The following is a 22,666-nucleotide window of genomic DNA, read 5'->3' on the forward strand; positions in this document are numbered from 1 at the left end:
GGCAGGGCCGCCGAGGGAAGGGCGGCGCGGGGCTCTCGGCGCCTGAGGCACCGGGAAGTCCCCAGTGGGGCGGTCCCGGCCGGGCTGTCCCCAGCGGGGCTATTGCTGGTCCCCGGCCCCCCGCGTGAGTCCGTCCTCGTTGCCGGGGCTGCGCTGGGAGGCGCGGTGCCTGCAGGGGCTGTGCCCCCGCCCCGCCGGGCTCGGCTCTCCCGCGGCGGGCTCTCCTGCTCTGCGCTGCCGGGCTCCGCTCGGAGCAGCCGCCTTTAACTCCTACGTAAGTCTGAGGCCTCTCCCTGCTCGGCCCGAGCGCTCCCGCGGTGCGGCGCGTTTGGGGTGCAGCGCCCACAAATCCCGGCTGGAGGCGGCGGCTCCTGTGGATAAGGCTGGATGGAGCAATTCGTGTGCCACTCCCCAGCAAAATGATTTCTTCCAGTATTCGCTTTCAGCGCTCCCTTCCCTAACTCTATTTCCTTCATCTTTTACAAGAGATTTCCCAGACCACCTGCAGTTCGCTGTACCCATTTCAAGCATTTCGTGAAGCTGCCAGGATATCGCCGTTTTTGCTAAAATCACAGCAAACTTTTCATTTTGCTTTCCGTAAGCAAGATTTAAGAGTTCTAAAGTGGCACGTACTCAAGATTTATACCGTTATTGAAATTATCCCCCGTTTTCCTGAAAAGGGCTTTGAAAATGGCTGAGATGTTTATGATGTTAATGTTGACAGTGAAGTTGGCTGAGTTTTGAAGGAATAGCCTGAAACAGAGGTAGTAGGTTCCAAGTCTTAAAATCTTTGCTATTAAAAAAATTGCATATTAAAATTAAATGGCAAGGGAAAGTTAATCCCTGGTGTTCCTTTTTCTCCTGAGTTAAATGCATTTAATGGTTATGGTTGTCTTTTCAATCATATTGACAAGCAAATAGTTTATTAATTCCTCTTACCAGAAATGTAAGAGCATTGATAGCATGCCTTATTACATTCCTGAATTCAGTCTTCTGAAGATCCAGGCCTTATTTATGTTACTTTAGTATCATAAAAAGAAGAATTAAGACGTTCATTGGCTATCTACTGCTTCATACCAGCAGCTGAAGTACCACACTGCTTTGATTTATTCTGAGGGCTGTTATATCAAATGCTGTTGCATGTTGTTTTGGGTGAATTGGATATTTAAGTAGGAAAAGATTTTCTTGGCCCTAGAGTTCTTGCTTTATGGTGAGGCATGCTGTCACTGTTCAGAAATTGTTCAGTGCTTAGCCTCCACAGCCACCTGAACAGAATGTGAATTTGTTTACAGATGAGATACATGTCATCCTGTCCCAGATGGGTGGAAAAATGCAGCTTGTAGCTGATCAACACTGGTGCCTTTGTTTGCTAAAATGTATAAATAGTAAAAAGTTTTGTAGTACTTTTGTGGATTTGCCACCCAGCACCCCTTTCTATCTAGAAATTAATACCTTGGCTCTGGGTGTTGATCAGCCTCATCAGAACCTAGGACAGGGACAAGACAGGTTTTTATCTTACAGATTGGTGTATAGCCTGGGAGAGGTGAGTCCTGCTCCCAGATTCCAGAATGGTCATTTTTATTGTATGTTGATGAAGGTTATTTCAATTTAGATCTTTGCAGATTGAGTCTGTGACCTTCCCAGACATGAATGTACATTCATTAGGTGTACATCTTTGTGGTTTTAGATTTCCAGCTCAAGGTCTGTGCATGTGTGCTGATTTTCCAATGAAGTACATCCTGGTAACTGGTGGTGTCATCTCAGGCATTGGCAAAGGGATCATAGCAAGCAGCATTGGCACCATCCTGAAATCATGTGGTCTTCGTGTCACTGCAATCAAAATTGATCCTTACATAAACATAGATGCTGGAACCTTTTCACCATATGAACATGGTATGAAGATAAGTGCTGTTCTCTTTCACATAAACATTTGTATTTCCAATAATGTGTTCTGGTTTTATTTTTTAAAAACCAATAGTATGGTGTTTACAAGTTGTTTTATCATTGTTTTGAAAGTTTATTGCTTACTCTGTGTTCTCAAGGACACTGTCTGCTCTAAGTTAAGAAACAGAAGCCTGTGTTTTTGAAGATACTGTTATGAGCAGATGCTTCCTTTCTCTAAAATACCACTTCACTGGGAAAATCCTAGCTGTAAGACTTGTTCAGTTAATGCTGTCTTCAGTTCAACTTGACTAAAAACCCCTTTTAAATAGTGCTATGAAACTTACTTGAAACTTAAGTCCTTAAGAGTTACTTAAGAATGCTGTTCTCTGGGTATCAGGGCCTTCTAGTATAAGTGCCTTCATGAGAGTTAGCTTAAAAGTTCTCATTTTAGTAAGAAAAAAAATCTATTCAAAAACATTAGTGAAGCTTAGAGAACCTAAGTTCATTGAAGTGGAGTGCTGTACTTTGGTGGGATATACATTTCTGTAGTCCACTTTTTTCTGCATTAGTGATGTAACTTGTTTTGCCATTGATTTATTGGGTCAGGGCAAAATATTTACAGTTTTTCTGAAGAGCTTTCCAGCCTTACCTCAAGATCTAGTAACTTGAATTGTGTCAGAAGTTGACTAGGTTCAGAAATTAGAGACTCTTTAGAGGGCTGAGAAAAGTGAAGCTGAAGGGTATTTTAAGTGGATTTTTCAGGGTCAGAAATAACCCTTGCTGTGGACATGGATGAAACAATTGACTCAGAAATGGTGATTATGTTTGAAGAAGCATTTTTCTTCATCATAACTTTACTCCTGATCAAAGCCTCAATCTTTAAAATAGATCAAATCAACAAGATTTTATAGTGAGACACTTTTAACATGTATAATAATTCATGCTTACAAAAGCATAGTTTTTCTCTCCTACCAGTAAATGAATATTTTATTTGTTGCTGATTTATGATTCCTAGAGGTTGTTTTCTTCCAGTGAAGGATTACTCTGCTGTTGAAATGCTGGTTAAATATTTATGTGTCTTAAATATTTTGGCAATGTAATTTACATTTGATTTGCAAAACTATATCTATCTGAGGGATGGACATTAGATGTAAAACTGACTTGGATATTAAGTCATACAGACTGACAATGCAGCTTGGGTTGCATTATGGACTTTATTGATATGTTGTTGTCATATATAATTGAATTTTTTTTCATTATATTTTAAGATGTCTGTGGAATTCCTGCTGTGTGTTTCATAATTTCTGATTATTTTGTTATTTTTCTGTCTGCTTTTGCTTTCTTTTTTCAGGTGAAGTTTTTGTATTAAATGATGGTGGAGAAGTTGACTTAGATTTGGGAAATTATGAAAGATTTTTGGACATCAGCCTCTATAAAGATAACAATATCACCACTGGAAAGATATATCAGCATGTCATTAATAAAGAAAGACATGGTGATTATCTGGGAAAAACTGTTCAAGGTAATATTTTTAATTTTGCATTTTTTTGTAATTTTAATTTTTAATTTTTGTATATTTTTAATTTTAGTCCATTCACTCTTCACAAAAGAAGGGATCAGCTAGAACAGGTTGCTTCTTGCTCTGCCACCTTCCTCCTTTCTCCCTTCCAAAAGATATGGAATATTCCTGTAATGTTTGGCTTCTGGGCTCAAGGAAAGGAGAAATGGAGAAAGGACCTAGTAGTTTCTTCTTGGCTTTCTGTTCACTGTTCCCCTTTTGCATGCAAAAATTAGTATATGAACCTAAAGTAAGCTGTGCTTGCCTTCTTTGGTTTTGTTTTGTAGTTGTTCCACACATTACTGATGCAGTTCAGGAATGGGTAATGAATCAGGCAAAAGTTCCTGTGGATGATGACAAAAAAGAGCCACAAATCTGTGTAATTGAGGCAAGTATAGAACCTTTTAGGTTGTATATCTACAGTGACCACAATGAGCTTCTTTGCTTTCTCTTTGCTCCTTACTGTAAAGAGGTCAGACTGAAGTTTTATGGAGAGCAGAAATTCAAAAACACGTTCTATGTTCTTTGGTTTGGTCTGAAAGAGAGGCATGGTCTTATCTCTACAACTTCCATTTACTTGACTGAATCCACTCTAGAATACAGCTGAAATGGAGCTTCTTAAGAGTTCATCAACGTAGAGAATTCAAGCAGTTACTGTAACGTAAACTGTCTATTCCAAGATCCAGATGTTTGACTGAAGCTTTATACTGTTAATAGTATTGAGAGAACCTGTGTAATACCTGAAATCTCCTGTGGTCTGTAGGACAGCCTTTAACATTGTAGCTTCCATAGAACTTCAAATGTTCATCTTGTTGCTTGTGGTCATGCTTCAAGGAATATATTTAAACAATGTGTAAGTTTGTGTCCCACTTTCTGATGTTATCTTTTGTGGCAACTTTGTTAATTACTTAACCTGCTGATGTTCTGCACAATGGAAACAAGGATTTTGACCCACCCTTAGTAGGGCACTGAGACAGCTGGATGAAAGCCAGTAATTGCTAGTAGTACTATTACAGCAGAAAATAATGAAAAAAAGGTTATGGTTGTGAATTTGACAGAACATGTCACAGATTTAATGCCAGAAGTGACCACTGCAATCAATAGTACCATAAACTTTGTGACCCAGCAGCAGAATTACTCAGTGTTTCTTATGCAGAAGAATCTGCCTTGATTGAGATACACTTACTAGTATACCTATAGATCTTTTTCAGATGTTCACAGTGGGAGTCAAATATTTAATTTAAAACAAATATGAAAAAGTAAATACAGAAGTTGCACAAAAACATTAATGAATGATGGTCATATCAGTCCTTTAACTACAGTTTTTTCAGGTTTTTTTCTGTTTTGGTTTGGAGGTTTTTTGTTTGTTTGTTGTTTTTTTTTTGTTGTTGTTGTTGTTTTTGTTACATTTATACCTCTAACCTGACAAAATTATTTTTCTTTAGTACTCTAAAAATAATTGTAACATTTTTCCGTTGTAAAATCCTGAAGGACTTAGACTAAATGTGTGTGATGTGCAAATATAGTTGTCAGTTTTTCTGGTACTGGATGAACAGAAATATGTAATTCTGTCAAAATCCACTTGGTGGCACAAAAAGATCATTCTGGAATACAACTATTTCATCAGACTTGTGTGCAAAGCTGCTTTATTCAGTGCTTAGTCTGCTATAGCTCCCTGTGTCCTTGAAAGGCATCTGATTTCTGTCTTTATAAATAAATTTCAGCATGGATTTAGTCTTGCATTTTGGTTTGGTAATAAACAATTATTGGTGTTGGAAAGCCGTGATAATATTGAGAAATGTCTGTCTCTAGTTAATCACAAGTATTTTTTAATCTGACAGGAAATAAAGTTTTCCTATACGAAAACCTTTGCATCAGCCTAACTATTGATTACTGGTTCACCACTTTGAAGGCAGTGTGAAGCATGTATTATTCAGCAGCACCACACATCTTCCCCTGGGAAGCTTATGGATTTGGTGGAAAGTGAACATAACAAAACTGGAAAATTGTTTAATGTTTTCCACAAGAAACAAACTGTGCAGTGTAGATGAGAGCACTTTGTAGAGTATCTTTGCAAATTTCAATTGTCAGGGTTTTTTTTCAGATAAAAGTTTCAGAAAACATCTTGAAATACGTGAGACATTTTTTTCTTTTGTTTTTGCTTTCTGCCACTCTGACATATCCATTTCCTTTTCAGCTGGGTGGAACCATTGGGGATATTGAAGGAATGCCATTTGTTGAAGCATTTAGACAGTTTCAGTTCAAAGCAAAAAGAGAGAACTTCTGTAATATCCATGTTAGCCTAGTACCACAGGTAAGTTATTAGAATTAATAATATAAATTTTACTCTATATTGGCTTTATATTTGTTCCCTTGTCTCATTAACCCTTTCATGCTGGAGTCAAGTCAAGACCACTGTAACTCCTTGTACAGGAACGAAAGTATTTTTTTCATTTGAACTCTAAATTTTGCTTCACAACTCACTGGGGATATTTTGGTTAGCAAAGGTTTGTAATGATGATAGATTTCACCTTCTACAGACAAAAAGATAATTACCAACTACAGCTGTGGATTAGAGAATTGAACAGCAATTGGTAGGATCAATTCTGTGTATTTGAGGACAGAATTATTTATTACATGTGAATATTTCAAAAACAGTCACGGGAGGCTTTGTGCTGTGCTGGACATTCTCCATTTTTTAGCCATATCCAACTTTTGGAATATTCTTCTTCTTCTGTCCAAACCAATTATATGGAAATTTTTCTCTGAAAACAAAAACAACAAAATAAACTTGACCTGAATTGGAACCCTGTGGTTTCATCACAGTATTTCATATACAACTGATAACAGTGGTGTCATTTCTGTTTTTGGCATATTATGGCTCTCTTTGGATATGTTTATTTCCTGCAAATATTATTACTTGCAATGCATTTTGTCTTTTAATCTGTAACTGCTTTGTTAGCAGATGTTAGTTGCTATTTGAGCTTTCAAAATGTGCCTTTTCAGCCTAATGCTACTGGTGAACAGAAGACAAAACCAACACAGAACAGCGTTCGAGCTCTGAGGGGTCTAGGCTTGTCTCCAGATTTGGTGAGTCAATAAATACAGATTTTTATTTATAGGTCATCTAGAAATATCCTTGCATAACTTGTGTTCAAAGAATAAGCCATAGTCTCTCAGGAGAAATGAGAATTTTAGAAGAAATGTAAAATATGTGCTGCATGGCTCCATTAAAGCCACAGAAAATCAAATTAGTGAAAATCACTCTAAGCTAACTTAATTCAACTAACTTCTTGCAATATCTCGGGACTGTAGCTAGTTTCTTCTAAAGGCATCTTTTTTATAAAAATAATTCTTCACTGCTAAAAATAATTGAAATCTCGAATTCACTTTGTAGAAAGACCTAGAATGTTTCTGTCTTGTAACATTCAGATTTTTTTTGCATTATTAGGAAGAAGCAATGTGTGTATCCTCAAAAAAGAAAAATTATTTATAAGATAGTCACACAACTAAATTTTGTGTTGTGCTTTTTCTGGTTTTTTTTGAGCTCTTTCATTTTGCATTTATGAACGAATGTGTTTTTAATTACAAAACCAAGGGATTTGGAAATAGGGTATGTGTAAGATGTGTTTGGTGTGAAGTGGCTGTGACATGATAATTGTAACCAGTTTGTGGAAGGAAAGACTTTTATTAATGTAATGCTGTACTGTCTTCCAAGTTTCAGGGTGTAATCTCCAAAATCCCTCTTGAAGTGCTAATTGCATAGGGAAAGTTGCCTGTTCTTTTTGAAGGCCTTTAAGGCAGTTGCCAGGGCCCTGACTTCCCCCTCCCAACCAAAAAATAATTTTCTTTAAAAAGCCTGTTAAGTGGGTGTGTGTAATAAAAGGAGAGCAGACAAACACAGTGACTGTCTTGCATCTTGGGTTCTTGCCTGGGGCAGTTCTGGACTGCCAGGAGCACAGCATCATTTTTGGTTTTTGACTGCTGCTGTTGACACTTGAAGCAGGGACAGCTCTCACTTCAGGTGCAGCCTCTTGGTGCCCTCATAAAGTTCCTTGAGTGCTGCTTCAGGACAATATTTAAATGGTTGCTGTCTTGGCCAGGCAGCACATGGAGCAGCTCCTCCAGCTGAGCCTGTTCCATCCAGTTCTGAATCCCTGCTGCCTCCCTGCCTGCTCCCAGGCATCCCTGGGGGGGCTGCTCAGCTCTGTGTGCCCCAGCCTCTGTTCTGCCCAGGCTGCTCTGAGTGCCAAATGGACATTGTGCTGTGGCTGCAGAGATCCTGTGCTCTGATGCAGCACTTAGAGTGTGCACTTGTCAGAGCTGCCCTGTTGGATTCAATTTTTCCTTGCTTTGTGTTATGTTCCTTTGCAGTGCATCTCTCCCATTTTTATTGTAGCCACGCTATTTTTGTGCTAGCTCTGATGTTTTTGATTTCTGTGTCTGCATTAACTTTAAATGGATGATAGATTTCAAAGTGGGTTTACTCATGTGCTTGTACTATCAAGGTTTATAAATTATACCTTCAAGCTTCAAACTGTACCAAACTTTAGGAATGAATTGTGCTTAAGTGAATAGAATGTACAATTTGTTTCCTAATTACATTTTGATCTAAAAGTACACTAATTTTCCCTTATACTTGGCATTTTTTTCTGTTTCTAGAATTACTTCTAAGGATAAGTTAATTAGACTCCATCAGTATCAATGTAGCTAAGCTGCATTAGCAAGGTGATCAAAGGGCAGCTACAAGCTTCTGAGCAAAAGGGCTTGATGAGTTAAATAGTTGCATTTGCTTGAAAGACGGGGAAAGTAACGAACTAGCCTTGTAACAGGCTCATCCTACTTTTTGTTATACTTTCAGGTTTCAAAGTAACTGAAGGGAGTAGACTGAGTAATCAGTAGCACTTTACTAGAGCAGTTCTGCATTTTGATCTAGTTGCCTGGAGTTACATAATGCACAAAAAGACCCTTTCCAACAAGCACCAAAGCATATAATTATTTTTTCAATTGGTTAGAAATTATCAATATTTTCTAAAATTACTGGGGTTTAAATGTGTCAACAAAATACTAGCACCAGTAAAAACTCCATACAATTATGAATTAGTTTTCTCTTCTTTGGCCTCGTTTTTGTCATCATGTCTACATTAAGAAGATGGTGAAATACTGAAATACTCATGCATGTAAGCTAAATGCTATTGCTCTCAATTTAAATCTGATCTTACTGATAAGATTACAATATTTCTTTTGATTCATAATATTCATACTTCTAGAGCTGCTAGACTTGAGGCAAAGAGTGTTGCAAAGAGTAGCTGCAAGAAAGAAGAATATGAGGAAGGAATATTACAGAGAATTCCAATGAAAGATGAATGAAAATTGGTCAGTATGGGCAGGTGATGGATTTGCTTCTGCCTTGCTAGTAGATATTTGTGAGCTCTGATATATCATAGAACTCCAAAAGGGGGGAAAGAGTAAAAAAAGGGACATTTGTTTGTGCTCTGCTTCCAAAAGAGATGAATTTCACTATGAAATATTGAGGATCTTCTATTGGTTTGCCTAGTAAATATTTGAAGTTTTTTCCTGTTATGACAGATAGTCTGCAGAAGTGCAAAACCTATAGAGATGGCTGTGAAGGAGAAGATTTCCATGTTTTGTCATGTGGAGCCTGAGCAGGTCTGTACTTCAATATTACATGTGGGAAAGTATACAAATATTTCTGTGCATTTCTCTTTTCAACTTCTGACTGCTTCATTCATATGTGATTGTTTTTATAATTTTTATCTTGCTATTATGCATGACATAGCATTTTCAAAATATCAGGAGTATATATGTTAAGTTTTATGTCAGACAGTCATTAATAATTTAAATGTGTGTTGAGTAAAAGCTAATAAAAAATAGATTTTGAGTGCATGGTTAGTTGTTATACATAGCATGAAACTGTACAGTTTTCACAACTATGGCTGGTTTTATTAATTATTTATTATTATGTATTTATTGCCCATAAATCCTCTCAAGTGATTATAATAATGGATGAACAAAGTATGGTTAAAGCTAGGTGATTTGCTTATGTCCACAGATATAAGCAACAGCCACATGAATGCTCTTACTGTGATTATATGTAATGGGCTAATTATGCCCTTAAGCATGCATCTATGGTGTAGTTATATATTCTCCTATAATTCATGTGTGGTTTTTCCCCCAATAGTTTACAATTAATTGCTATTCAAATATTAATTTTGATTAATTGACTGCTCTTTAAATATTTTTCCAAGTGAGAGCATTTAACTTTTCAATGTACTGGATAATGCTGAAGGTACAACAGATTCAGATTGAATGGGCACACAGAGAGGCACGGGGCAGCACACACATGTACAAAGTTTGTGATGAGCAGAAGCATCTCGAGGGTAACAAAGACAGTACACATGTCTTGAGAATACTTGTGCTCAGGATTCTGAGCTCTGTGATCTCAGGTAAACCAAGCACAATCACCTTAATTGCTGGCAGCTTGGATGCAGTTTATAAATGTGTTCTGAACAAAAAGGTCCTTAGATGGACTGTACTCAGTAATTACATCCACTAGTTCACTAACAACATACTTTTAGGAGCCTGTCACAACCCAATTGGGTCTGTTTTGTTAGGTTTAATTTGTTTTCTCACTTTCATGCTTAATACTCCTCAAGCTTGTGAGAGGGGAGGAAGGAACTGCTAGCAAGCATGAGTGTTTGTGGGGCCAGATGTTTGCATTAAAACTGATGCATTGATAGGCTTGACAAGCCTGGATGATGGTATGAAGGAGAAGTAAACCACATTTTTACTTTTTGAGTAACTTTTTTCTTGTACATTTAATGTAATCTTAAATATTAGCTGTTCTGTCCTGCTCATTCAAAAGGAAGATATTTAAAAACCAGAATGTGTGTAGAATAAAAAATGCATCTAGTATCCAAAAGTAGAATGAATGTTTCCTATGAAAAATTTACATAAGTTTTTTATATTCTGCCTTTTTTTTGTTAGGTGATATTTATTCATGATGTTTCTTCTACTTACCGAGTACCAATCCTATTGGAGGAGCAAGGCATCATTAAGTATTTTAAACAGAGGCTAAATTTACCTATTGATGACCAGCCAAGTGATCTTCTAATGAAGTGGAAGAAAATGGCTTGCAGGTATTCTACATTCTGCTGCTTTCTCTAGAAGTGCTGTAATTCCAGGTCGGTTTTAGCTGCTATGAAGTCACCAAACTGGACTGACTGGGTTAGTGCTGATGGACACCTGTGAATGGTCTGGGTTTAAAACCACTGGCAGTTTGGAAATTTAAGGGGATATTTTGTGGAGTTGAAGAAAAAGCAAATGCTGTTAAAATGTTTGGTTTTTTTTTTTTTTGGTGAAATTTGATGTAGTAACTGAAGAACTTTTTTTTGTCAGATACGAAAGGTTGCTGAAAGTGTGTTCCATAGCTCTCGTGGGCAAGTACACAAAACTAAGTGACTGCTATGCATCTGTTTTCAAAGCTCTGGAACACTCTGCATTGGCAATTAATTACAAACTGGATTTAATGGTGAGCATATTTCTGGCTTTTGCTTTCAGGAATGCTTTGATTCTACTGTTGTATCATTCTGTGGTAACCTACTAGTTCCCATCACGTGTGGCAGTTTTAATTCATGTGAAAACTAGAAAATGAAAGATGCAGATAAATACAGACTGGCCAAGCATCTCATTTTTTAAAAGAAATGTTTACAGATTTAATTATTTCATTTGGGACTAAACTTACCTGAAAGGAACACTGAAGTTACCCAAAACTGGATCTGTTGAAAAAGCAGATTTTATCTTCAAATTTGTATTTACTATCATAGTTAGATTTCACTTGTTTTCATGACACTTAGTTTTATGGTGAACTTGGCAGTCTTAGGTTAACAGTTGGATTCAATGATCTTAGATATCCTTTCCAACCTAATTATTTTATGACTAGAAAAGGGCAAATGTACCAGTCTTAAAAAAAAAAAGGCACAAATTAGGATTTGGGGAAATGGCAGGTGGTCAGCCTTTTCTTGTTCCCTAGGAAGAGTATTAGCTAATACTCTAAAAAATTGTTTCTGTGTGCATGAAGAAACAAGAAAATGGGAACAGCCAGAATTGATGCCTGAAGATTTTTAGATCCTGACTGGAAATGATCCTAAGCAGCCTGCTGTAATTTGACTTGCTTTGAGCAGGGAGTGAGTCTTGGGACTTCCCAATGTCCTTTCTGCCCTACATGATTGTGTCACTGTAGGGTTTCGTACCAATAGCTGCAGAGGGGAAAATTTTTATGATATGAAAAATAGCTTTGCTTTTAGCAAAAAAGGTGAAATGTGCCTATCCTGTCTGCAAATGTACAGCAAGCTTCATGTGCTGCTGGTCTTAATTTTGGTGGGACTTCTGCATTAACAAACATGAAAACTGATGGCTGTTGAGCTCCAGTGCAGTGTTGCAATGTTAACAGACACAGTTCCCACTGTTCTTTACTGCATGTCCGAATCTCTTTTTACTGTTTATGCCCAAAGGCTGTCAGTATAATCCCATACTGTGAAGGAGCTGCTTAATCTGAATGACAAAATGTTCATGCATCTTTAACTGATAAATGTTCCTTCTTAATATGTTTGGCAAGGAAAATACAGTTAACTCCAACTGTCATTAGTTTCTCTTTCCAATTTTGCAGTATCATAGTGTCTTTTTAGTTGGCTGTGTAATATTCTTCTAGTATAGAATAGCAACATTCAAAAGTAGTTATTTTTCTGTTGTATTTTGATGCCTTCTGGAATGTGGAAAAAGTAGAAAATATTTGCTAGAAAGCAGTCTTGTCTGGGAAACTTTCAGCCATCTCCTTGTCAGTTGCCTTTCTCTGCACACAGGTGAGTTCTGCCATTTCAGATGATCTCATTTTTATGGAGGATGGACTTTACATCAGAATGTGGTTAATTATGTTAATCTGAGAAAAAGGCTGACAGAACCCAGAATCAAACTCTGATCTTTTGTGTCCCCAGTGCAGTACATTGTCCCCTCACTTCACTCTAGTGGTGCATCAGGACCCGTGCTTTTTAGTAATACTAGAGATTCTAATGGACCATTTCCAGTAGGGTATAGGTAATGATTCTTTTTCCCTTTCTACCCAAGAGTCCCAGGAACACCTTTCTCACAAACAGTGCATATTTTTCCAGTCTTATTATAAGATTGGGCAAGCTGTGGCACCCAAAAGCCAGACAAGTAAACATCCCGGCCACATCCCATTGGGATGGCAGGATAAGGTCAGCACCACTCCTTGTTTGGCCCTGGTTGCCCTAGGAGGGTAACCTGGGTTCAGAGTTGCAAAGCATTCTGGTTAATCTGCTTCCCTGGAGGATGCCAAACAGGGCTGCAGGCAGACACAGCTCCTGAGCTGTGTGCAAAGAAAAGGGCACAGATTGCTGCAGTTTGAGCAAACACTGGATCTTGAAAACAAATACTGGATCTTCAGTGAAGTTGTTACAGTTTTATTGGCAAATTCACTTGAAACTCTTAATAATTTCTCTTAACACTTGATCATATACTGTCTGCTGCTTGTTCTGTGGAAGAAGAGACCATTTCATTGCATGTTTTTCTCTATTAGTACATAGATTCAACAGAACTTGAACGTTCTATGGAAGCAGAGAACTCAGTGAAATATCACCAGGCATGGCACAAACTGTGCAAAGCAGAGTAAGTGACATTGGGCATTCTGTATCCCAAATGCAGACCATGATATTTATTTCATGTGATGAAAAATGATTCAGTAAATGAAATAATTTCTCAATGCATCCAGACTTTTGTTACTTATGTGAAATTGAATGGATGGTGAAAAGCTTCAGCAAATTGAAGTATCAACATAGGTCCTCAAAGTCTGCTCTATCTCTTTAGACAAATTGCAGGTTTTTTTGGTTGTTGGTTTAGGGTTTTGATTTTTTTGTTGTTGTTTTGCTTTTTTGGATATCCTTTCTTTACAGTGCAGATCAGTTGTCAAAGCTTTGTTGTCAACATGCAGCATAGTGAAAGGTGCTTGTAAATGCACCCTGCAAATGTTTTTGTTAAGAATCATTGCTAGGATTTCAATTTGTATTTTTAAAGTGATGTTGTTTCTTGTCTAGCTGCATTTAGTTTTTTTGGTATTAGAAGATCTAAATTTTGGGTGTTAGGATTTTAAGCAATGAGTATGTAGCTAGTTTATTTGAGCACTATTTATTTAAGCAGTGGGAATTTCACTGTGAAATGTGATATTGGTCAGATGACAATTGGGGTAGGTAGATGAAACAAATCTCCAATTTTAATGTCTTTGTATTCTGAATGTTCATATAAAACATGCCTTTCATGAATTGTGCTTGCTTAGTTATAACTTCAATAGTCTTCAAGTTGTGTGGATTCCTCAGCTGGCTTGATTCTACATGTTAATTCTTTTATATATGGCTGTCATTACAGTGGCATTCTGGTCCCAGGAGGTTTTGGAATTCGGGGAACAGAAGGCAAACTCCAAGCTATCTCCTGGGCAAGAACAAAGAAAAAACCTTTTCTTGGTAAGATCATTAGAGTGAGAAATTTCTGTGTTTAGGAGATGTATAGCAAGCTAATTGATTTGATTAAAAAAAGACAAACCCCTACATTAGAGAAGGATCCTGTCTTAGGGAAGTATGTGTGATGTTGTGACTATCTGCCATGTAAAGAATCCCCAGGAGCATAGTCTTGTACCACATCTGCTGTATGAGGAAGGGAAAAAAAACAATCCCATCTGCAAAGGTTTAATTTACATGTACAAAAGTGGAGAGTCTTTGCTTCTCATTGAAATTATATCACTATAATTCTCTTTATTAAACAGTTTGCAGAAAACATAAATGTCTTTGGACCACTTTTGCTATATTAAATGTTTTTTTTTTGATTTACTGGTATATGTTATTACAGTAAAGTCCAAAGACATCATCTGGCCTATAAGCTAAGTGCTGTTTGTGTAAGTGCTTCTGAGGCTTTGCTTCCCACTCCACATTTCTTACTTTTAAGTGTCTGAGTAGTTGCCAAAGCAAAGTCTGAATCTGGATGTACCCAGGCTTTCAGCTTCTGTTTCTCTTTGCAGTAATTATTGGTGAAATAGATGAGAGAAATAAAATATCTTTGAAAGGGCTTAAAGTGCATAATTGTGTCACATGTATTTACAATGTGCCAAGTTTGAAGTGTGAGTTTTACATTGAGCAGCCACTTTTGGTTTAGGTTTTTTGTAAGTCTGTGTATATGCAATGAATACCAAGATTTCAAAGCAGTCAAGTTTAAGACAGAGCAGCAAGTACTTAGTCAGTCCCATTCTTTGGCCTGGAAATTCTGGAGTTTTTGTTTTCTCTTCTAGGAGTTTGCCTGGGAATGCAGTTAGCAGTTGTGGAATTTGCAAGAAACTGTTTGAATTGGGAAGGTGAGCTCAGTAGGCTGGTGTGAATATGATTTATTTAGAGGAACTTTTATTCTCTGTGTGAAATGTATGTCTATTATTAGAACTGTTTACAGATCCTGTGGTTGTTAGATACTTAGGTCTTGCAACAAGATCATTTTCAGCTAAGTACCCTGTGCTTCCTCTCTGTGCAAGGGAGTAAGAACTCTTTGTTATATGGATTGTTTGAAACCTGCTTTTTGATCTAAAGAGTGTAGAAGAAAGTGTGCTTTAGAGTTCACCTCTGTAGTCTCTTTCTGAAGGGTGCTGAAGCTGAGAAGTGGTTTTCTCACTTACCTTCATTAGCCAGAGGGGCCAAACAAGAGCCATTCAGTAGTAGTATGAAGAGATTTAACTTATCAATGAATTTCTAATACTAAGAGCTGGGAGAAAAGTGTTTTAGAATGCAAGAAAGGGAACGTATGTGTCTGAGGTCATATGCTTCCTATGATTGCTTCAAAAGTGGTGCAGGATGCATTTCAAATCATGAGATTGTTACATAAATATAGACAAGCCCTGAAATGCCACAGAGCTGTTATGAGTTTGTAGTGCATGCAGAGCAAATGTACTGTGTTTACTTTGAACTTCTGTTCCAGATGCAAATTCTACAGAATTTGACCCAGACACAAAAAACCCAGTTGTAAGTACTGTTTTTTCCCTGCATGTGTTTTGTGAACATACACCTTTCTTAAAAAGGGAGTTTACTCTGTGTTAGTTAAAATTTATCTATATTTCTATGTGGTAGGACATGAGGTGGTATCTGCTGTCCTTACTCAGTATTGTTTAGAAAGGTATTTTCTTTTGATAGTCTCTTGCCATTGCCTATTTGCTTCTGTGAATTGCCTTAGCTTTAATTTTTTAATTTTTCTTATGGTTTCCTTGTGTGTAAACTCATGCTGGGAGTAGACAATTATTATTAAGTTGGCTTTACTAGGGAATAAAATATAAAAGGGAGCTGAAACATGTAGCACAAGCTATTACCAAAATAAAAATTTGTATGACAAGATAAGGATTAAATGGAAATGGGCTGAAAAATTTTTGTATTTCCTATATATATAGTATAAATAATCACTACACCCATCCTCCCCATGCATCTTACAGTTCTCCTTTTGACAAAACTGTCAATGCCCCAGATATGGCAGGGCTCTCTGCATCATATGCTGATGATAGCATTTTAGAGTGGATTTCACTGCATTAATAATGTAGTAAAACTTATAAGTGTAGTAAAATTTATAAGTAGTAAAGCTTATAGAGCATGTGCTCAGTTTTTCAAAGTTGCTTGTTTGCATAGGAAAGATAATCTAGTCTGAAGTTTTGAAGGTAAATTAAAGACCTTCAGAGTTTCAGGGTGAGACTTGCTGCTAGAATTTGGTGGTATTTGGAGAAGTCTCCAGGTGAGTGAAGGGAAACTTTTGGCATCAAATTTGTGGCCTTACCATAGTTAGAGGTCTCTTCCTTTCTCCTTGACTATGTGCAAAAATGTACTCTTTCACTGCAGGGGTCAATTTCATAATAGCAATGCGTTGTAAAATGTGGAAGATGTTGAAAGCTTACTGTAGAATTTTAGGTTGTAAGAAGATAGAGTACAGAAGACAGATTCTGGGGCATCCTTATTTCTAGAGCTTTTTGAGTGTCAGTTTATTTAATGGTATTTATCTAATTTGAGTGTCAGTTTTATTTAATGATATTTAACTGGGTGATCTGCAGTTTACATTCAAGGGCAAGTAAAGTAGATTGTTAAAGAGAAAATTATGTGTACATAAAGTTAGGAAAATAATGGAGTGAATGTGTCATAGAAGATTAATACTTGTTTATGATGGAAGTGTTATCATTGCAGTATGTATAATGGATATTCTGTTTTTCTGAGCTGCATTAAAGTTCTGAAATTGGTTATTGACAGTCATATTTCAGCATCTTAATCTGATCTTTGACAGCTCAGTTCTGGACAAGAAACAGATGTAAATCTTTCCAAGTGGAAGATTTGCACTACCAATAATTACAGCCACTAAATAATCTGCTTTAGCAGAGTCCATCTTGTGCTGAAAGTTGTTTAGATATCCTATATAATCAATAAAAACAGTTGAAATAGAAGCAGATTACTGAACTATCAAACTGATGTAGTTGTTTCCTTATCCAAGAAAGTTAATTGGAGTATATCAGCACTGATAATATATTGTGATGCTACTGTGCACTAACTTAGGACTGAAGCAGTGTACTTTTCTTTTGGTTTCCCCTCCTTTGAAAACAGAAGAGGGAGAAGGAAGCTACTGGTGAGGCAGTAGTTACATTTCCTTTTATTTTTTTAAGAAAAGATAGAACTTGACAGGTAGTTTTGCAGGGGAACTGAGGGGCATCATAAAAGATGCAGTTACTTACATTGCTTCTTAATTTGCTAAGCATTCAGGTACTCAGAACTGTACTACTGAAGTTGATAGTTTCATCTAAAGTATGTAGAAAATATTTGGTCTCTTGTGTTTCTCTTTGTTGACTGCATCTATGGAAATTTGAACCTTTTTGCTGCAAATAAAAACTACAATTATCAAGTAGTCCTGTAACTCAATATTACACAGAACCTTTTTGCTGCAAATAAAAAGTACAATTATCAAGTAGTCCTGTAACTCAGTATTACACAGAATCACAGAATCATTTATGTTGGAAAAGACCTGCAAAATCAAGTCCAACCTTAAACCAAATACCACCTTGTCAACTGGACCACGGCCCTAAGCACCACATACATCTGTGTCTTGAATATCTCCAGGGATGATGACCTCACCACATCCCTGGCTGGCCCATTCCAATGCTTAGCAACCCTTTCAGAGAAATTAGTCCTGATTTCCATCCTGAACCTCCCATGGCACAGCTTGAGGCCCTTTCCTCTCATCCTGTCACTGGCTGCCTGAGAGAATCCCCCGGTGCCCACCTGCTGCTGTTGGGCAGTTGTAGAAATTGATAGGGTCACCCCTGAGCCTCCCTTTCTCCAGGCTAAACCCCAGCCTTCTCAACAGCTCCATGTCAGACTTGTGCTCCAGACCCTTCTTCAGGTCTGTTGCCATTTTCTGGACATACTCCAGCACCTCAATGTCCTTTTGCCCAGGGCAGCTTTCCAGCCACTCTTCCCCAAGCCTGGAGCATTGCTCCAGCTCAGCAGGGCAATGAGAGAGGTAAATGAGCTCTGAGCACAGCCCACGTTCTTGCTTGATTATTTGCAGGTGATGTTCCCATTACGGATTTTTAAGCTTTTTACTTTACTTCTTAGCCTTTTTGAAAAATAATGATAGGTAAATTTTTAGTATTCTTTGCAGGAGAATGGCTGTTCAGAAAGGTCACACATTTGCTTGAGTGTAGAGCTTGGTATGAGTTTTCTCATGCAAATGGTAATTTCACAAATAACTCCTTTAAAGGGAAACAGTATGGTCTGAACTGCTAGTGAACTGGATTCACTGGATGGATGAAAAATTATTTGTTGTTCCATTTCCCTCATCTTCCTCTACTATTAAACTTAGCTTTTTTTTAAATGATCCTTTTAATTATGTTCTTTGTCTGTTTTATTGCAACTGCATCTAACACTGTTCTGGAAGAAAAAAAAAAGACTTTCTGGAAATATTTTTTTTCTTTGATTTACAAAAACTAATTTTGATTTACAAAAGCTAATTTTACTTGTGATCATTGTTCTTCATGCACAATGACACCTTGTATAGGATCATGAACCTGATCTTACTGCACTGGGTAAAATAACTGCATTTTCTATATACTCAAGAAATTGTGCAGAAGTATTTTTTGCCAGTAGGTGACACTCTTAAAACATGTTAATTTCCTAGTGCCCGTGTTTCCTATTCAGGATGTCAGTAACCTGATTGAATTCCAAAATTTCTAAGGTTGTCCAAGAGATGAAAAGGAAAGTATGTCTCACACATGCAAAAAGCATGTCCTAAAATTCTGTGATTTTACTTAGGTGTGTATGTAAAGTTGGTAGTGGAGCTTGGTTAGCATAATGTGCATGTGGTGTATTTACTTTTTAAATCAAAGCATATCGTTAATTTAGAATATTTTCGTAAACCAGGAAAAAAGTAATACACACAATTTTCTTTCTTCTAAGAAGTAACACATTTCAACAACTAAAGGGCTTTTGTAAAAGAAAGGCCTAGGAGCATATTAGGACAATCATATGATGTTTAAACATCATATTTTTAAAGTCTTCCATTCATGCATCACTGGTGTGGAGTACTTTATTCCTCATTTCATTGAGGGGAAATTCAGGCAGAGGAATGACAGTAGTATGGGATCTTGAATGCACTTCACAGGCTTTGCAATTAAGCCAAGTCTTTAAGTCCTTAAGTAACTTGAGAAATCTATGTGATTTATCAATATAATGGTTGATGTTGGTGCTAAAATGCAGTCCAAAAATTTCAAGTTCTCTAGTAGGATTAGTCCTTAATCCACTGATTACTTGTCTTCAAAATATCTGTTCTTCATATTTCTCTTTCACTGATTTCTTCTTGAAGTAAATAATAATGCCCATGAAAACACATCTGTTACAGGAATCATGCAATGAAAAGATTAGAACTGCACCAAATAAGGCTAATGAACTTCAACTGCAACAACAGTCACTCAGTTTATATATATACTTGTATGTTCCCATTCACAGAGTCATAACAAAAAAAGTACATACTTATGTAAATATAATTTAAAATGAGCCTCTAATGTTGCAGTTATCATTCTTGGCATTGCTACATTGCTATTGAAAATAAGTACTTAATTTTTGAAAAATTTGAACTGCTTGTTTTATGAAGTATCATCTTTTGTGAGTGATGAAACTGAACTGTGAGGAGTATTGGATAGTGTACTCTAGGAAACACTCCTCAGATGGAATGCTGCACCTTTCTTTTTGTGTGTTTTAGTAACTGTGTGATTTGAATTTCTCTAGAGGTCCAAATAATAGCCCAGGTAGAGCAGGATTTGTTAAATCACACCTCAAATGTAGCTTGAAATAGAAACAGTAGTTCTGAATTAGTTGGAAGGCATTTTAGCTGGAATGTGTGGCTGGTGACTGTGGATGAAACACAATACAAACATGCTTTCTTTTCTGTTAAATCTTTATTCCATATGCTTTAAAATAATAACAAATCTGTGGGTTTAGATGTACATGTCATGTAAACAAATGCCAGGCTCTTCTCCAAAGCAGTGATACTCGTCGTTGCAGATGCCTCACTGTCCTGTACTAGTTATCTTTTTTACAATCATCATAAACTCATCAAAGCTGACAGATCCATCCTTATTTTTGTCCAACGATTTAATTATGTTATCAAGTGAGAATTGATCCTGTTTTTATAAGACAAGAATTAAAGAAAAAAAAAAAGAGAATGAAATTATTAGATCACCATGAGCATTTTTCTATGAAGCATGTTGCCAAGAAATGATGCATTCAATAACAGTCAGTGTTACTTGAAGGTGTTACTGGTGGTGTTGTATTTACTGGTTTGACTGGTTAAACTAGTAGGACAGTGTCTGCTGTTTCCTTCCAAAAATGTTAACAAAGATATATAAACATTTGAGAAAGATGCAGTATTACTCAGATGGATTACTTCAGTCTTCAGGGTAAATTTGGAATCTGGGAAATGGAGCAGGTGAAATAGCTGCAGCAGGTGCATAATCACCTGTAAAAATTAATATGCATATGACCTACTCCTTTATTAGACACTAAATTGGGCCCTGTATGCACGTTTTGAAAAAAATGTTGCTACTTTCTTTATGCTTTGGGCCAGGATCTGAGGGTCTCTTTCCCTCCCTTTTCTCCCTCCTTAGTATGAATACTGTACTCACTGTTCAAAACATCTTGCTAATGTAATACATTTAGTTTAGATTATTAGCTTCTTTTATTTGTTGTGTCTGGTAAGAGTGCATGTAGCATCCTGATGCAGTGAATATTCTGATAACAACCCTGATCAGGCTAATTAAATAATATAAACCAAATTTGGAGTTATCATTTAAATTCATAAAATGTTTTCTTTTGTTCATACCATGTGTCTCTGCATGTTTTATAATGACCTGTTATGTTTTGATATTGATTTATAATGGTGCCATGAATATTTGGAAACAGACATGTTGCTTGAAAATGTCTGAGGTCCAGACAGAAAACATCAATATTGTTTTTTCAGAACAGTTCCATTTCCACATATCTGGGAAAATGTGTATGATGCTGAATTGTCTTCAGTGTTGTAGAAAGCATTATATTTCTGAATTTGCCATTACATTTCTGTTAATTTTTGACAATCAATTTCTAAGCTGTCTCATGTTAATTGAAATGACTAAATTGGATTACTGTAGTTCTCAAAATACTGTTTTTCAGTGGGAGTGCCACTTATTTCAGACCTTCAGCAAAAATTGCTTTTGTGAGATATCCAAAAGATAGTATTTAAAGATTAGTCTAGCAGAAAAATCTAAATTGAGTCCTAATGCAATTTGGAAAAGATTTGGCAGAGAATATATATAAAATCAGAACAGAGATTTTTTTTTTTTCCTAGCTACAGGAAATGGGTATTTCTCTCTCTAGCTTGGTGGCATCTCTTTACTTGGCATTGTTCTGGAATGGCAAAACTTCTTTTATTTTGTGAGGGTGGTAATTTAACCTAGATAGAAATTGGCTGAAGTATCTTGCTTTTAAATGTGTTCTACTATTTTACTTGGTTTATAGATTTTTTTTTTCTATATATTTTATAGATTCAAGATTAATTAATTAGATTGAAATGAAAAATATTTTATAAGATTCAGGTACAATATTTCAGGTGAAATACAGCTTAACATTAAAAAAAAAAACCCAAAACCAAACCCAAACAGAACAGCTCTTTGATTTTTTTTGCATTTGATTTCATAGGACTTTTTTATAAACTCTGTGCTCAAATATCTGTTTGAAGCTACTGTTACCAATGTAAATGAAGTTTTATAAGCCAAACCTTATTTAACAATTATGGATTTAGTGAAACCATTTGGACACAGTAATCTGCCCTGAACATCATTGCCTGTATTTCCTTTTTCTCATGCATTCCATAGAAGCACAGTGAATAGAATGAGAGTGAAACTTACCTTCAGGTACTGTGCAAATTGATTCTGAAGTAGACTCTTCAGCCCACCAATGGACAGGGCACTGGTGCTGCCCTCCTGTAAAGCATACTGGGTAAAATACTTCAGAAGGTTTTCGTTGAGTAAATGTTCCATGTTTCTCAGATGTTGTCTTGAAGAATAACTGCAAACAGAACAGACAATAACAATCACAATTTGAAATATATCTGACACTCTCTTCATTGTTTAATTAACCATTTAATGAACAATACTTAACCTAGATGAAAAGAGTTGGGTTTTTTCCCTGTAAAATTGATCAATGTTCCCAAGAAAAGAAATCATCTAAGTTAGGTTTAAGGGTTTAAAAGACCCAATATATTTAGGTTATGCTTACCTCACTGAGAACCCAGAGCTTTCAGATGTCCAGCAGTGAGAGTCTCAGACTGGGGCGACCTTTATAGTTGCATGCTCCACCCTAATTATGAAACTGGCATGTGTCATTGAGTCAGTGCACTAGTTATTGTGTTTCTGTAGTCAAAGGAATAGGATATTTAGCAGAAGAAATGAGTAATATTTTTTTATCTCTGAAATATGTCATCATCCTCCACTGCACTTGATGTATATTTACTTGGTCTTTATAGGTGATACTGGAAGGGTTTTCTTGCTTGAGTATGTGTATTCTTCACTTCAAGATGAACTACACTCAGAGAAGTGTGAAA

The 22,666-nt window shown here is 36.6% G+C and overlaps 1 protein-coding gene across 2 annotated transcripts in view; it reads left to right on the forward strand.

Moving 5' to 3' along the window:
- The first annotated feature begins 6 nt into the window (after positions 1–6).
- The window catches only part of CTPS2 (CTP synthase 2), a 61,104-nt gene continuing 38,444 nt past the window's right edge, over positions 7–22,666 (forward strand). The window contains exons 1-13 of one of the 2 annotated variants that reach the window (XM_071430473.1): positions 7–274; positions 1,688–1,893; positions 3,236–3,406; positions 3,730–3,830; positions 5,640–5,756; positions 6,449–6,532; positions 9,032–9,112; positions 10,451–10,602; positions 10,862–10,994; positions 13,059–13,147; positions 13,901–13,995; positions 14,814–14,876; positions 15,488–15,531. In XM_071430473.1, the coding sequence (XP_071286574.1) occupies positions 1,710–1,893; positions 3,236–3,406; positions 3,730–3,830; positions 5,640–5,756; positions 6,449–6,532; positions 9,032–9,112; positions 10,451–10,602; positions 10,862–10,994; positions 13,059–13,147; positions 13,901–13,995; positions 14,814–14,876; positions 15,488–15,531 (1,314 nt within the window). In that variant the 5' untranslated portion in view covers positions 7–274; positions 1,688–1,709. Of the gene's footprint in view, positions 275–340; positions 598–1,687; positions 1,894–3,235; positions 3,407–3,729; positions 3,831–5,639; positions 5,757–6,448; positions 6,533–9,031; positions 9,113–10,450; positions 10,603–10,861; positions 10,995–13,058; positions 13,148–13,900; positions 13,996–14,813; positions 14,877–15,487; positions 15,532–22,666 lie in introns of those variants that run through there. The other variant, XM_071430474.1, reaches the window with a different exon arrangement.

This window comes from Agelaius tricolor, unplaced genomic scaffold (assembly GCF_023055355.1).
Source record: "Agelaius tricolor isolate 1412-34295 unplaced genomic scaffold, bAgeTri1.0.p SCAF_7, whole genome shotgun sequence".
NCBI classification, from domain to species: domain Eukaryota; kingdom Metazoa; phylum Chordata; class Aves; order Passeriformes; family Icteridae; genus Agelaius; species Agelaius tricolor.